Source organism: Phragmites australis, chromosome 12, assembly GCF_958298935.1.
Source record: "Phragmites australis chromosome 12, lpPhrAust1.1, whole genome shotgun sequence".
Classification (NCBI taxonomy): domain Eukaryota; kingdom Viridiplantae; phylum Streptophyta; class Magnoliopsida; order Poales; family Poaceae; genus Phragmites; species Phragmites australis.
This window is the reverse complement of record NC_084932.1, coordinates 24,752,149-24,768,334: the sequence shown is the minus strand read 5'-3', so window position 1 is coordinate 24,768,334 and position 16,186 is coordinate 24,752,149. Positions and strand designations below refer to the sequence as shown.

The window sequence follows — 16,186 nt, the reverse complement described above, 5'->3', positions numbered from 1 at the left end:
GCCGCCCATAGATCTACAAGGATTTGTTATACTAAAACCAAGGTTTTGAAAACTGATAATTTAAAAACCGGTAAGAGGTACTCAGTCACCCACCTAGTAGCGATTATATGGTATAATCAAGCCAATTATGTGGCATAATCGGCGATTACACATCCTAACCGGCCTAACAGGTAGGGGTACCTGTTTCTTGTACAAGGCCATGTATACGGGAAAGTAGACCTGTTTTCAAAACACTGACTACAATATTTTAAAAATTGACTCCATCCATTTAGAAATAGCAAACATATATTTTAGCAAAATTGCTAGCTCGGCTCGACTTATTAAAGAAACGAGCAAAATTGCTAGCTCGGCTCAACTCCATAAGAGCTCGAGCTAGCTCATTAGGCTCGCAAGCCGGGCACAAATTTTAGTTTGTTTCCATTCTTGACACTATTTAATATCACCCGAGTTGTAGTTTAAACTCATGGATTTATTATACTTAAATTTATCACTTTATACAGAAAGATGTGCATTTACATATACAGAAGCATGCATACATACGTAAACATATCCTACATAATAAATCAGACAAATTGAGCGTCCTGCAATGACGGTAGGGGAGTGAGCGTGGGTACGAGCATAGTGCCCGGCGAGAGAGTGGGTGTGAGCGCACTACGCGTGGCGATGGCGACCGACATCAAAACCCTATCCTACGAGCTAGGATGGCAAGTACGATTTAGATGACTTGAGACTCTGGAGAGAGGATCAAGAGTTCGAGATGAGAGAAAGCAAGTGATTCAAGTATTAGGTGGCTCCCAGCCTCCCAAAAGTAACAATTGTGCTCCAGCAAAAGAGCCAGCGTGTTGGACCACACTTAGCTCGTTAGGCTCTTGAGCAGCTTGCAAGCTAGGTCGTATCTGCTCGTTAACGAAACAAGCTAAATCATAAGCTTAGTTTATTAAAAATTACTCCATCCATTTAGAAATAGCAAACATATATTTTTTAAAAAAGTTAAAATTTGTATACTATAAATGATATATTTTATTAAAAAATATTTATTAAAATTTAATTTTAAAGATCGAGTCAAAAAATATATGTGTACAATCTCTTAATAGAGGGAGTATTCCGGTGACAAACCGGCAACCGCAGGACGCGCAGATACTCCAGCAAAAGAGCCAATGTGTTGGACCACACTTAGCTAGTTAGGCTCTGAGCAGCTTGCAAGCTTGGTCGAACCAGCTCGCTAACGAAACAAGTTAAATCATAAGCTTAGCTTATTAGAAGTTACTTCATCCGTTTAAAAATAGTAAATATATATTTTTTTAAAAAAATTAAAATTTGTATACTATAAATGTTATATTTTATAAAAAATATTAATTAAAATCTAATTTTAAAGATCGTGGAAAAAAATACAATCTCTTAATGGAGGGAGTATTCCGGTGACAAACCGACAACCTCAGGGCGCGCAGATACTCCAGCCGCTTTCCCCAGCGCAGAAAGGAAGGCGCCCAGTCCACGGACACCCACTTTCCCCAGCAAGCGAGCGGCTTTTCACACTGCCCGCTGTCCCCGACTCCACTCTCCTGTCTGCCCACGCCGCGCCGGGGAGCAAACCAAGCCAGCAATGCCGGCGGCCGATCCCCCCGCTGTCGCCGATGCCGACGCCGCAGCGGCGCCGGACCAAGCCCCGCCCCCACCGCAGCCGCCACCCCACCCCCTCTCCCTCGCATCCGCGATCCCTTTCTGGTTCTACCTCGCGGCCGCCGTCTCCCTCCTCGCGCTCCTCCTACCTCACTTCTTGCCTCCCTCCTCCCACGCGCCCCCTCTCCAGCCCCCCCTCCTCCGCGGCCACCTTGCCTCGGGGCGCTTCCTCAAGCTCGACCCATTCCCAGGCCTCTTCGCCGCCACCTCCCGCCCCGCCGGCGGCCCTCCCGCGCACCGCGTCCTCATCCTCCCCGGCCTCGCCGCAGGATCCTTCTCCTTCCGCCGCGTCCTCCCCGCCCTCTCCTCCCGGGGCATCCTCGCCGCGGTCCTCGACCTCCCGGGCCAGGGCCTCTCCGCAACGCCGCCTGCCGCGGCCGCTCCCGCGCGCGCCAGCGCTCTCCGGGAGATCATGGATCGCGGCGTCTTCCACGCCTTCGAGCACCTCGTCCAGACCGGCGAGGTGCCGTACCAGGAGCCCGCGGGCGTGGGGGCGCCGCCGCCCTCGTCCCCGTACGCACCCGCCGAGGCGGCCGCGGCCGTCGCCCGGGCCTTGGAGGCGCTCGGCGTCGCCCCCGTACACCTCGTGCTCCACGACTCCGCGCTCGCCGCCGGGGCCTCGTTCGCGTCGGCCAACCCGGGGGCGGTCCGGAGCGTGACGTTGGTTGACGCCACCGCGTCCCTGCCGGCGTTCCCGGCTGCAGTCTTCGACGTGCCCGTGTTGGGGAGGCTGGTGCTGCGGGTGCCGGCGCTGTTCCGTGGGCTGGTGCGGCTGTGCTGCGCGCGGGGGATAGGGGCCGAGGAGGCTGAGGCGCAACGGGCGGCGATGCGCGGGGAGGGGAGGACGGAGGGAGTGATTGAGGCATGGAAGGCGATGAACCACAGCTTTCAGCTGGGGGAGTGGAGGGGTTCTTCGGAGGAGGTGAGGCGGCTGCCGATGATGGTGCTGTGGTCGGGTTCTTGGTCGGATATGTGGATCGATGAGGGGAAGAAGGTGGCAGCTGCGCTGCCGGATGCCAAATTCATCTACCATTCCGGCGGTCGCTGGCCTCAGGTCAGTGTGATGATTTAGCTTATCAATTTCATTTTTCAGAGAGCATGCCTAAGTGAGAATTGTACAAAATTAAATTGCCAAATTTTAGGACAAGATCAATGTCGCACACTCCGCAACTGATTGATCTGCCCCTAGACTGGCATTGCCTAGCTTGCCATGAAGTTGCAGTGAAATTTCTTTTAAGACATAGTTCTACCAGCATTTGCCATCATGTGCCAATTGGTGAAAGATGCAAATCATTCCAAAAATAGGTGCAGTAGTGAACCTGGTCGCTAAATTTCCGTGCCAACTAGCCAAATCACTCCCTTCTCCACTGAATTGACTGTCGATTTCTTCTCTCTTTTTTTCATTTTCCTTCAAGCAGCGCTCCTTGGTGTCAGGTTTCCATCATCATAGTTCTATTTCTATTTTACAACTTCACTCAAGAGTGATACTTCACCCTTGGACCTTAGGCACTACATTTTCAAACAGGCATTGCTAGTTTGTGGCTTTGTGCCTCTATTATAGCTAAGTGGCAAGCCTAGATGATGATTTTATTATTTTCAATGTTTTGCTCAGGAGGATGCCGCTGAGGAAATCTCAGAGCTGATAGCAGATTTTGTGACCTCATCAGAAGAAGCAGAAGGTGGTCGCATTGAACAGCCAGTGGTATGACAACCTTTCAGTACCAGATTCATGATCATGTTCAAGGATCAAGGTTCTGGTTGTGAAAATGCCTTATGGGCATACAGAGTCTCGCTCAACCAAGATGATTTGCTCTTTCTTGTACAAGTTGTAGCTCCTGCCAGCAGGAAATGCTCACCTAAGTGCGGACATCATGTTCATGTACGATATCCTCCTTCGAGGATCGTTGAACAAATGCACCCATAGAGCTCTTGTGTTGGTCTTTCAGTTGATGCTGTGACATGTGTACCTTGAGATGTTTGTTTTAGGAGAGTTTCTTATTGTGCCGTCTGTAACTTACACTGCTGTACTTTGTTGCTAAATGGGTATTGATACTTGCTGTCCTGCATGCATTGTAAAACGGCGAGATACTCATGCTAGCATTTGTGTTTTTACCAAACATGTCCTATGGTAGTATGTACTCATTTTAGCATTACTTTGAAGACAACATATTCTATTCAATCACTTTTCGGGGTGCATTCATCGATCATTGCTTCCTATGATTTTTTCTGCGAAATTTCAATGTTCCAAGTGAGACCTAAGTGTGAGCTACAATTTTGAGGTCTTAATATGTGCCTCTTCTGGGATTTAAATTTCGAAGGCCCTTGGCTCCACGGTTTCCAAACCTCACAAGAACAAGCACTGCCGTTACTTTGAAATTGGTCGGTTTTTCTTTTTCTTTTTTATTTTTACTTGTGCATGCCCCAAAAAATCAAAATCATAATGCCAAGCTCGAAAGTTATACCATTACCTTCATGATAAGTGCCAATAATTTATTTTGCTAAATCGATTTCCTACCAAATGAATAAAGTTATCACATTGAATTACATCAAGACTCTTTCTGTCGAGCTTGTGGTGACTGCCCCTCTTGATGTGTATTCCTAGGAAACAGAAGCTCATGTATTTGCTTCTCTGCTCCGAACTCCGAAGTGGCCTGCAGTCCAAAAGATTCATAAATCAGAACCACATGAAAATGAAATGCATGTACCTTCCTTCAGTTAATATTATTTTCGGAAGTAGTTATTTCACCATCCATATAATTCACTTATTTAAGTACCAATTGATGTTCCAGTAAGTAGAACCATAAGGTGAACTGTCACATACCTTTGTAGGGAAAGCAAATCTCAACGTCTGCACTTGTGTTCCTGAGCACACTCTCAAGTCAAAGCCAAGGCAGTCCACTCCGATCACCGCCCCTTCCTGCGGAAACATTACCGGGCAGTGTTTCAGCACTCACCTTGAGAGGTAATGCGCTTCTCTTCCATAATGTTCAATGTTGAAAGAGTGCTTGCAATCAGTCTGAAGAAACTGTACCTCTAATTGGATGGCCTTGCACCTCCAGCAGAGTGATTTCAGAGCTTGTGTGATCTTATCTCCACCGGCTCTCAGCCGCGATATTATGTTCGGTGCGGAATGCGCAATGATGTCTGGCCTAGCTTTGCGGTAATCTTCGATTTTTACCTTTGGCTATAGGGAATCAAACCATAAAAAAGACTATTAACTGTGGTCAACAAAATACATAACACCAAATGCTACAATTTCATATCATAGCACACTGTTCAGTCAACTCCATTAAGTGGTTGCGGGTAATTTGAAAAACATATCAAAAGAAAGAAACATGCCTCAGTTCCATATGCAGTGATCAACTCGATGCTGAGGACCTCAACTTTAAAGAATGTAGCACCATTTCCCTTTTTATCTTTCTGTGGCTCATCACCTGCACCGATTTCAGAAACCTATAAGAACCCCATGTTTCAGAACAATGGATACATCTGCAGAATATAATGTTCATTTCGGTGTTCGTCACGGTAGATACTTGACAAATGCTTGGCAACCATGGTGCTCTCCTCAGCAAAGGCAGGTCTCAGCTGACCCTCAACGACAAGGCTTGCCGGTGGTCGGTCCAACCAGTCTATGTTAGATTTGGTTGCGGCCTGGGAATGAAATTGAGAGCATAACTGTTAACAAAACATGCTAATACAGCTCACATATGCTAAACTTCAATCATATACCTCTGCAATCATCCTTGCAAAGTACAACGGATGGCAAGAATTCACGGTCTCAAGGTTGGACCAGCTTGGTAGATCGTCATCTCCGTCGTCCTCACTGTCGTCGTCGTCGTCGTCATCATCATCAACAGCAAACACACCCTCCTGCACATTTTCAGAGACGCAGGATCATGTAAATAAACAATCCCTCTAGATTCCTCACAAGTAAAATTAGCTGCTAGAGAATTATTCCCACCACGTCGTTAAAGTCATCATCGAAGTCGCTCTCCTCATCATCGTCCGAGCCATCGTCGTCGCTGTCGTCGTCATCTTCTTGAGCGAAATCGGTGGCGGACGCTGCTGCTAGATCCAAGTCGGCGAAGACCTGTGTGTTATCCAACCCAATAATGACATGCTGCAGCCATGAAACAACAACATGAACAAGCTCAGTGCCATACCCATTAACAACATGAACAATGTGTTGCTATTCATGAAGAGAAACAAGGGAGGAAATGTGAAGAACAGAGTCGTCACCGCGATCTTGTCTTCGCCCATGATGCTCTCCAGCAGCGCGTCGTCGTTGTCGATCTCGAAGTAGATATCTGAGCAGATTGCCACGCAGCAGCTTCAAGAAGGAAAAATAAGAGTGTCCGGCAGCAAGTTATTTGAGCTTCTAGCTGCATTACATCAGCCAGGGAGCTCGGTCGGCGTACGGCGTACCTCCGTTCTCGTCGGTGAGGTAGGGGAACTCTGGCAGGATGATCCGCTCGTGGACGCCGTCGCTGACGAGCGTGGAGATCATCACCGTCGCCTTGTTGTTCACCTGCAGTTCACGCGCGAATTCTTTTAGCATTTCTTCAAGTGGCAAGCAGAGACAGAAAGCGGTCCAGGTTGGCAACCTCGACGATTGTCCGGGCGGACTCGGCGTCGGTCAGGTGGGCCGGCTCGCCGTCGTCTAGCTGCAACGTCTCTGCGATCTCCTCGAACGGGTGGTACCTCCCCCTCGCCGGCAGCTCGTCCATGTGGTCCGGCGCCGACCCGACGGCCCTGCATCAGCCATCAGTCAGCAGCTGGCTCCATCAAGACTCTGTGAGACCAATACACGTACCGGCAATGGCGGCCACGGCTGGCGCAACAGCTCCGGCGTGCGCGCTCATTGCTCCACCAAGCGTGGCAGCGACAGCGGCACTGGCACTGGCACCGTCGCGAGAGGCCTGAGCTGATGGTGGCTCTCATTGAAAGAAGGAAACTAGGCGGCGGCGGAGGAGGAGTGCGGCGGGAGGAGGGGAAGGGGGAGCACGAGTGGTCCGGCGCTGCAGCGGTGGCCGCTGCCAGCAGCCCAGCAGCATGGTATACCATGGAAGGGGAGGAAGGTGACCGAGCCGAGGAGCAGATAGTTTTATGTGGCGCCTATCGCTGCCTATCCAAAACCGGGAGCTGACGCAAATGCTGGAAGGCTGACGGCTCTCCCTGAATGGGCTGGGAACGTGGGCTAGCTGCGGCTTGCAGCGCAACCATATTTGGCACGGCCCATTGTACATAACATTCTTGATTTTTTGAAATATATATTAATATTACAAAATTAAACCCTGACGTCGACATCCTTACAACCACAACAAATGATTCTTCGGTTGTTGCACTTATGTAAGATTCTATTATAAAAAGTGCGTATATGTCAATTAAATCATAAGATGAGTTTGTTTCTCTCTATTTATATTATAAATGTCATAGTATTTTACTATTTCAGATCGCCGCTGAGTTAATTCAGCCACCCCTATACCAATTTGGTGCATATTCCAAAGGATGCCACCATCTTTCCAAGTCAAAACATAACTTGGACGTCACCCTCCCACGTCAACTACAACTTAGATATCTAAATTTGATTCGGATTTAACAAACAATAACTGTGTAACAACATGATCATATCTCTTTAGTGCACAGTCCTATGAAAGGACATGAGGCACGCTTTCGAACATATCTGATCCTACTACTAGATTCAGGTTCAAAATTAAAAAAATATGAAACAAATTTTGTTAGATTTATATTACTGTCATCTACATATTAAAACTATATATGTATAAAAATAATATTATTTTTCCTATAATTAAATAAATATTTTAAATATTAATAAATTTATAAATAAATATTGAGATACTCAAAATTGTTGAATATAATTTTTTAAGACTTCTTTTATCATGTACTGTGAAAAAACGGACGCGACGTAGACGCGCCAATCCACCTAGTTTTTCTCTCTTGCACTGTGCTTGCCTCGCCACTCCCGGCCCCACGCCTTCTCCTCTTGCCTCTAGTGAAAAGCCGCTAGATTCATTGTCGCTACTCACTACCTCACTAAGGCTTTGTTTGTTTTCTGGTTCTGGTTCTGCTTCTGCTACTGGCAGAAGCCAGAAACCAGAAGCTAGAACAAACAGGGTTATGGGGAAGTGTTTTCTGGAGAAGTCAGAAGTTTGCTTCTGAGGAAAAAAAATTAAAGCTGAGAAGCTCGCTGAGATACGTTTTTCTAAGAAGCTATGTGCTTAGAAACCAAAAATTTATTGTAAAAGCCAACAAATTATTTTCAAAAACAGCTTTTCAGACAAACAAAAACACAACTTTTCAAAGAAAACCCAAAAACAAAAGCTTAAACAAACAGACCCTAACTCTGACGTGCCAGGCCATCGCTTTGCCCCCCGTGCCAGCACTGTCCTTCGTCCACATACCACCCGTAGCTCCGACGGCGCCACTGATTCCTCGCCACACCGTTTCCTATTGTCGGTCTGCCCATCGCCTTGCCTGTAAGCCCTGGGGCACCTCCCGAACCTCTAACCCTGTTCTCGAACCGCAAAGCTAAGCCCCGGTGGCCGTCGGGTACTTGTTGATTAACACTTGTAATTGTTGTATGTCTGTTCCAAACTATAGTACCAGCAAACATGTATAATTGTTGTATGTCTATTCGAAAGTAGATTACCAGAAGAACAATCCGAAATTGATTTCCAACAGCAAGTCTGTCAAACTTTTAATTTGGTTTCGAATCCTGAAAACTGGAGGAGCAAGTAACTAGATCCAAAACTGTGGTGAAAGCGCCGTACCCATAACTGCTCTGTCACCCAGTCAGCTAGGGATAGCAAGCACAACTCAGCATTGGGTCCGATTTGGAGGAAAGAAAATGAGAGAGAGAAGGAAGATTACTACTATTCTGGAAAACAAGGTGGGTATCGATCAATTAACACTGCTCTATCGATCGAGTCATCTCTCCGCGATGTGTTTTTTGGGTTCGGCCGGGGTCGAGTGCTTCCTCCCCAAAACCCTTTTCCACGCAGTCATGCACCCCACCTCCTTCGCGTGCGATGCGCTTGCTCCTCATCTCCTGCGCGTCAAATCCACCCCATTCCCCTTTCTTCTAGCAATGCGCGACGCTCCAAATCCGCCCCAACCTTCCTCATCGGAGCGCCTCTCAGCTGAAGCATTTAGCCTCCTAATTAGTATTTTTATAATCAATGATAATATGTATATGTAGATTAATATGTTTAATTGAGAAATGTGAAAGAATAATCTTGGAAATGAGGAAAGAGTTAGAAGCACTACATAAGAAACTATCTCTAGTGATACAATATTAATAACGGTCCAACAAAAAATGTCATTAATGCACTATTAATAACAGGTCCAATGACGATCCGTCACTAATGTGTGGTTCAAGCCGGAACCCAACCAAGAACCGCACTAATGAGGAGTCATTAGTGACAATGAGTAAACGACCTGTCACTAAAAATAATAGTGGTAGGTCACCTTAAAACCTGTCACTAATGATCTATTAATTAGTGACAAGTGGAGATGTCATACGTCACTAAATATATCCTTAGGTGGCTCACTGCGGGGCCACTCATTAGTGATGGGTTATGAGAACACCCGTCACTAATGTCTCGACAGACAAAGAGGACACACATCACTAATGTCTCGACAGACAAAGAGGACACACATCACTAAATATAGCATCAGGCGGCTCACTGCGGGGCAACTCATTAGTGACGAGTTATGAGGATATCCGTCACTAATGTCTCACTCATTAGTGATGGGTTTTCTTATCACCCATCACTAATGAGTGATTTTAGGTTTATTTCTGTACCGAGTAGCTTGACCAGACAGTATCTGTCCGCTGGCTACTCAGCACAGGGAACGATTTTTTGGCGATTCTGTTGAAGACCAACCAAAATCTTGGTGATTTGAAGTTGAGATTGTTCCTTGGTATTTCAAGGTTTGCCTCCCCTTTCTCATCCTCTTGCTCATGTACGGTGGATTCTAAGGTTTGAGTTGGAATCAAGGATTTTACTCATTCTCTCAAATCTTGATACATGTGGATTGTCCCCCATAGCATTTGAAGATTTGCATCCCCGCTTTCCTCCTCCTCTTTCTACTATTTTTTAGATTCTAGGGTTTGGGTAGAATCTTGATATGTTAATGTGCAATTATGGTCCTACTATATTCCTACATGTGAAATTATGTTGCTATTAGGTGCAAATCTTGATATATTTATGGTGCAATTATGTTAGTTATATTCCTAAAAGTGAACCCAATTTGCGTAACCTATGTCTTCCATTTAAGAGTGTTTGATTATAAATATGACTTGGCAACTCATCATATTTATAAGAAGATGCTCCCAAATTATCTATGAACTTTAGATAGTTCGATGAAATGTGACCTGAGTAGTAGGTCTATGTGTTCTTGTATGGTTCTAGAGAGAATTTTGGTGTCATCTCCTTGTTGTTCTTCGGATATACATCCTCTTGGCTTGTTGTCTAGATATGTATTTGGAGAACAGTGGAGAGATGCTGTTGAAATTTTCTCTAAAACCGTATAAGAGCATAGAAACTTACTTAGGTCACATATCCTCGAATGAGATTAGGACATATCTGTAGGTGATGGTGACAACCTAAGAGGGAGGGGTGTTGAATTAGGACACTTAAAAACTAAACTGGCTCCAAAAAAACTACACAAGATAAATCTATATCAATTTCTATCTAAATGTGCTTTAAGTTTCTCTAGTATGTCTACTCTACCGTTTAAAAGATATTACAACCTATTTAGGAAGGTAAATTATAAGAATGTAAATATGGAAATGTAAGGTAGAGAGCAAACTCGACACAAGAGACTTTTTTATCTCGTGGTATTGATGCCATGAATGTTACCCTTAGTTCATGTTGGAGCTCCACCAATACCTCAAGTAGGTTGAGCCACCAAGCCACCAAGATAGGTGGAGCACCTAGTCACAACCATTGAGCTATCAAGGCCTCAAGTAGGTTGAGCCACCAAGCCACCAAGGTAAAGCCTAATCACAAGCCTCTCTTCCGGTCACTTATCGTCGTGATCACTTCAGAGCTTGAGCCAATAAGTCAAATGTCTCTACGTCCCCGTACACATGTCTTGCTATCGCTCCACACCAAGTCAGAGGATCAACAAACTTAGCAACTCCGGCTTAATTTGCCGGTGAGTCACCAAGACTCCAAAGCGCGGTGTACCACCCGGTACAAGTTAGGATCACTCCTTGATTCACTCTCTAGGCAAAAATCACCTAGCAACACTCTTGAAAGGATTGAATGGCCCAAGAGGGGGGGGGATGAATTAGGCTATTAAAATTACTCCTACCAAATTTTAGAACAAGTAGCAACCTTAGCCTAGATGAATTAAAATATGACTACATGATCAAACTAGACCGATGAGTGAAAAACTGGTAAGCTAGAACACAAAGTAAATATTGCAAGTAAGTAAAATTCTCAAATGTAAATACGGATAAGTAAAGAGATGGACAAGAGAACACAAATTTTTTCTGAGGTATCGAGGAGTTGACACTCCTCCTAGTTCTCGTTGGAGCATCCACAAAGGATATCGCCCCCCTTAAGTCATGAAGTCTCAAATGCTCACTCATGATTGCCACTTCTCCATCTCCAGATTGGCGGGCATCAAACCAAACACATAGCTCTTCTCGGGACTCCCACAAGAACTCTAAGAGCTCACCAAGATAATTGCAATCACCAAAGATTGGCTAGGTGTTGCCAACCACCAAGACTAACAAGCCAATAGTTTTACTTGACCAGGATCAAGCCTAGACTACAGCTAGATGCACACTTGCTACTCTCCAAGCACTAAAGATGTCCTTAACCTTCAATTATAAATTTTGGAATTCAATCAAGTGCATTCTCTTGCTTCTTGATGACACACATAATATATGATCTCTTCTAGGGTCACAAGAGTACCAACCGAAACCAAGTGAGAGGATATTTGTAGGCTAGAGATCTAAATTTAGCTGTTGCCTAACAACACACTTTTTTCTGTTAACACCGGATGATTTGGTGAGTATCTTCTTACAATCATTGGATAATTCGCTGAGTGCAATCTTCAGAGCCCACCGTGCCAGCTGTCATTAGTCGTTACTACTAAAAAATGATCTTGTGGATTCATCCGGTAAAACTTAGTTCATCATCAGACCATCCGATCAGAAGAACCAAGCCGGACTACCCATTACAATCTTCACTACAAAAATTAGTCCGGTGATTTCTCTTTGCCTTCACCGGACCATCCGATCAGAAGAACTAAGGCAGACTACCCGTTGCAATCTTCTCTGCAAAAATTAGTCAGGTGATTCCTTTTTGCCTTCATCGGACCATCCGATCAGAAAAACAAAGCTAGACTATCCGTTGCAATCTTTTCTACAAAAATTAGTCTGGTTACATTTTGATACCAGTTCTCTTTGTTGATTGCAAAATTAATCAGGAAGCTATCATCGCATCTGGCTCGCTGCTTGAGTTATCATTTCAGAAGGCAGCTATATGCTCTATGGCAATGCACCGAGGAGCAGCACTTGCAGCAATGTCGTATATGTCATGTGAGTGCTATTTGTCCACTTCTATGTATTGTCTTCTGGTTGTAATTGCATGAATGGTCATGCAATGAGTATACTTGTCTGAGTAAACTTGTCAGTTGCAATCAGTTGAAAAGAAGAATTTGAAGTGGAAATTGATGTTAGTGAAATGTTAGCTCCTACTAACTATTGTACTGCTTGGCTTTACATCTATGAGAATTTTCTTTGCCTGATAAGATGAATCTTTATACACAACAAAACACTCTCTATTCCTTTCCAAGCTCCATTTTTTTTTTACTTGTGCACACGTACTAAAGAGAAATACAATATGATTGCATATGCCTATTAAATTTCTCTTAATACCTGATGAACATTTGTCTTGGTAGCCACCCATCTTTAGTCTTAGTTACCAATGAACGAACAGATTGAGCCTTGTAGTCTTGCACAACAAGGATCAACTAGTTAAAGTAGGTGCAGTCTAGGAAGATGTAGTTTGTTGCTTCTCGAGATCCTATAACGCCATTTAGAAGAGAACCTTTTCCTACTTTCTACTTCTCAAATATCATTAAGAAATAAGAAATGATCAGATTGAGTAGTGCTTGGGCTCAAGTGGAAGCATAACCATGTCAAGTTAATGTTTTTACTACAAATGCATGAATTTTTAGCTAGTTTCTGGATAGCAAAGGAAGTTTATATGGCAACACTTTGGCATCAGTTTAGATTTGGTGATTCCTTTTTATAATTTTTTGACTGTTTAACATGTTTATTAAAGGCATTTCAAATTGATATAGTACTGGAGCAAGTTGGTGCCTTGTTCGTTGAGTCCTGTGATTGTTCTGGTTCATGTATCTATGCTTTGGGGGAATGTTTAAAATCTATTTGTACTTTCTGAACATTTTATACTTTTATTTTGTGACCATTGACATATGGTGGCCTTGTAAGTTATAACCTGCCACAGTGGCATGCTTCAACTCAAGCTATTGCTCTTAACATGGTACAACGCCTGTTGTTGTACTCGATCATTTCCAACTAAATAATTCAAAAGTTGTATAACATCTGCAGGTTTTCTTGAGGTTGGCCTTGCTGCTGTGCTAGAATCCCCAGAGTGCATCCCTGACGGATCACCTGGTATGGTGCTAGTTCAAATCTTGGCACGCTGTGGTGAAGGTCTATTATCTACTGTACTTTATGCTCTACTTGGTGTATCAGCCTTGTCAAGGGTGAGTACAATTTGAAGAGTAATTTCGTATAAGCTATGTTTTTTTTTGTCACAATTAGTTCATGTATATATTTTTTGGATTCTCAACAATTGTTTATGCCTTATGTCAGACATCAAAAGTAGCCAGTACATTGTACTTGTGCCTGTAAGTCTATTAATAAGCTCTGGATTTTCATCTTGCACAAGCGCATAGATTATGCTCGTATGAGTTGACTGTTGAGTTCTTAGCATACTGGTGATGATACTATTGATACTGTTATACAAAGTTTGCTTCTGTTGACTTATTTTTAATTATGTTCTATTCATGGGGTCAGTTATGTGATCAAACAGATGTCGCAGAATATTCACTTCTTTTTTTTTCTTCCAAACAGGTGCATAAATCTGCCACAATATTGCAGCACCTGGCAGCATTGTGCAGTCTCTGTGAGAGAACGACATGGAAGGCTGTTCTTTGTTGGGTTTCTCTTTGTGGGTGGCTACAATCAACGGTATTCTTTCTGCACTCGTTTTCATTCTGATTGTTCCAGACATTGCCGATATGTTCTTATCTTCAATTAAGTTCTCAACTAACTTTGTAGTTTGCAAGTATCAACATGAGGTAGTATATGAGATCCAATTATCTGCCATTTAAGTTTCAGATGCATGACATGTTTGTCATGTTCAAGTGGATTGTCTCAGGTGATGTGAGGACCACTCAGATGATATTTCCCTTCATTTGGTTACATGATAATTTCATGCCGGATCTGAATCCATACGTGCAGAGAGCAAATGTAGCCATTTGCTGAACGAGATTTCACAGTTATTTATTCTGCTACTGAAAGCTTTCCCTGCAAAGTTGCTGTCTCATATTAGCTGACACGTTTTGAAAATCTTGATCAGGTCAAATATTTGCCCTCTGAGTATCTAAAGCCAGGGGAAGCTGAAGTGATTGTTCCACTGTGGCTCAAGGTGCTTGAGGATGAAGGCTCAGACTATGTTCACAGCAGGACTGGTGATAATGTCAGGAATCATCAAGGTTACATGCAAGGGAAAGGTGGCAGAACACTTAAACGCATAGTTAGAGATTTTGCAGAGAGCCATCGGAATGTTCCAACCCCCTGTCCTTCATGATATCCAGACGAAACAGCGTTCTGCAGTCCTGCCGATTCTGAAGTTCCCATATTCATGTTTGGTAGCGTTAAGACGGTGCATGTGGAATTGACGCGCAGGCATGGTACATAGTGTTGATCCTAAGGTTCGATCTCCATATGATTATTCTTTATGAAGGACAAGAGGCTATTCGCTGCTTATGCAAAGACCTGGCTGGGACATGGAACCTCGATTTGTTCTGTACAGCAAATTACCTAAGGGCTAAAGATGGACCAGGTAGTAAAAGTAATGTTTACTTTGATGACTACGTGGAATTGAGTCATTGAGTGGACCACAGCTACATGGACTTACAAGTTACAAGGCTGATCATTTTCAAAGTTGGAATTTATACGCCAGAGCTCGAAATTCTATTTTTGCATGGAAATATGCACTCTATGATAGGCTTGTTGTAACATTTTGGTATGCTGCGAAGCTGAGAAAGAAGACTGAGGGGGGGGGGGGGGGGGTCAGGGAAGATGGATGCAATAGCTGTATATATCATTACTGCGAGATTAGCGTGATGTACAAAACATCCCACTATATCCATACCGGAATTTTGAGTTTACATTGGCAATATTGGTGGCATTTTATACAACTGCTATCGTGTTGAGTTAATTTTGAATGTATATATGCAACTTGAATATGGTTTGAAATGTATAATTTTTGGGGCTGAAGGTTCACCTATAAAATTTCTGAGCTGAGGGCAATGCTTTTGATTCTTTATCTTTGACTGCTCAAGCTTATCTGCTGATCAACTGTGATATGTGTCAACTGATTGATGTGGTCTTATGAGGCTGGCATATAACTGTATCAGTCGTGCTGCAAGTAGTGTTTTCCGAATCATATATTCACATTCAGCACATCTCCCAGTGTGGTGATGGAGAGTCATGGGGGTACGATGTTTTTCATCAGGGTTCAAAACCTGGTGTCCACCTATTTATATTTATATAATATGCACGTGTGTTCAATGATAAAAACACGTCTCCATACAAGCCTGTGGCTTTTTAGGCGTGTGGAGTGAGTACGATGTGTGTGCATACATTCATACGTGTCTTTCCATTATTTGAAAAAAAAACCCCATAAGGTTAGGGGCTTTTAAATCTAACTATAGCTCTTACCCGATGTACTTCACCTCTCCGTACCGTCGCCCAAAAGGCCAAATCGTAGCCGAAAGACCAAACCGACCAAATTAGCCCGACCAAGCTGGTTAATCTGCACCCAAAGCCCAAATCCCCGCCCGTTAATTACCATAAAATCTAATCGCGTGTGACGCCTCCGGCCGCATGGATCAATATTTGCAGCCTCCCCCGGTCAGCCGCGCGCGCGCCGTCCCACGCTCACCTTGCATGGCGCGGAGCGGGGCGTCGGACGTACGCTGGCGCCGACGCGGCCGGGCGCCCTTACGCCAACAGCGTCCAAGCATGCAAACCAAACCTGGCAATTAGGTAGGCGTGCGCTTTTGGTTGGGGCCGGCGTTTGAAAAGCTCGCAGGCATGGTCTGGCACTGGTGTTTCTACGTGCTCGCAGACGCGGATGCGGAGGCAGGACGAAAGTGTAAGAAGAGAGAGACAAGACTAGACTGAAACGGGATAATCTATATAACC

General features: G+C 44.3%; 3 protein-coding genes across 3 annotated transcripts; 2 read left to right on the top strand and 1 right to left on the bottom strand.

Moving 5' to 3' along the window:
* Window positions 1-1,485: 1,485 nt before the first annotated feature.
* LOC133886025 (protein AUXIN RESPONSE 4-like) lies at window positions 1,486-3,880 on the top strand. The gene is made up of 2 exons (XM_062325740.1): window positions 1,486-2,734; window positions 3,293-3,880. Exons 1-2 carry the CDS (start codon window positions 1,604-1,606, stop codon window positions 3,386-3,388), a joined length of 1,227 nt encoding a protein of 408 aa, XP_062181724.1. The 5' UTR covers window positions 1,486-1,603; the 3' UTR covers window positions 3,389-3,880.
* Window positions 3,881-4,118: 238 nt separating this feature from the next.
* Window positions 4,119-6,809, bottom strand: LOC133887435 (uncharacterized protein At3g49140-like). Its single transcript, XM_062327394.1, has 11 exons — window positions 6,494-6,809; window positions 6,285-6,432; window positions 6,106-6,208; window positions 5,920-5,987; window positions 5,642-5,800; window positions 5,410-5,550; window positions 5,214-5,331; window positions 5,020-5,114; window positions 4,712-4,864; window positions 4,502-4,597; window positions 4,119-4,331 (listed from the first exon to the last, which is right to left on the bottom strand). The coding sequence occupies exons 1-11, from the start codon at window positions 6,742-6,744 to the stop codon at window positions 4,227-4,229; spliced, it is 1,437 nt and encodes a 478-aa protein (XP_062183378.1). The 5' UTR covers window positions 6,745-6,809; the 3' UTR covers window positions 4,119-4,226.
* A 5,329-nt stretch (window positions 6,810-12,138) lies between these two features.
* LOC133886131 (uncharacterized) lies at window positions 12,139-15,303 on the top strand. The gene is made up of 4 exons (XM_062325863.1): window positions 12,139-12,259; window positions 13,298-13,455; window positions 13,826-13,942; window positions 14,334-15,303. Exons 1-4 carry the CDS (start codon window positions 12,211-12,213, stop codon window positions 14,562-14,564), a joined length of 555 nt encoding a protein of 184 aa, XP_062181847.1. The 5' UTR covers window positions 12,139-12,210; the 3' UTR covers window positions 14,565-15,303.
* The last annotated feature ends 883 nt before the right edge of the window (window positions 15,304-16,186 follow it).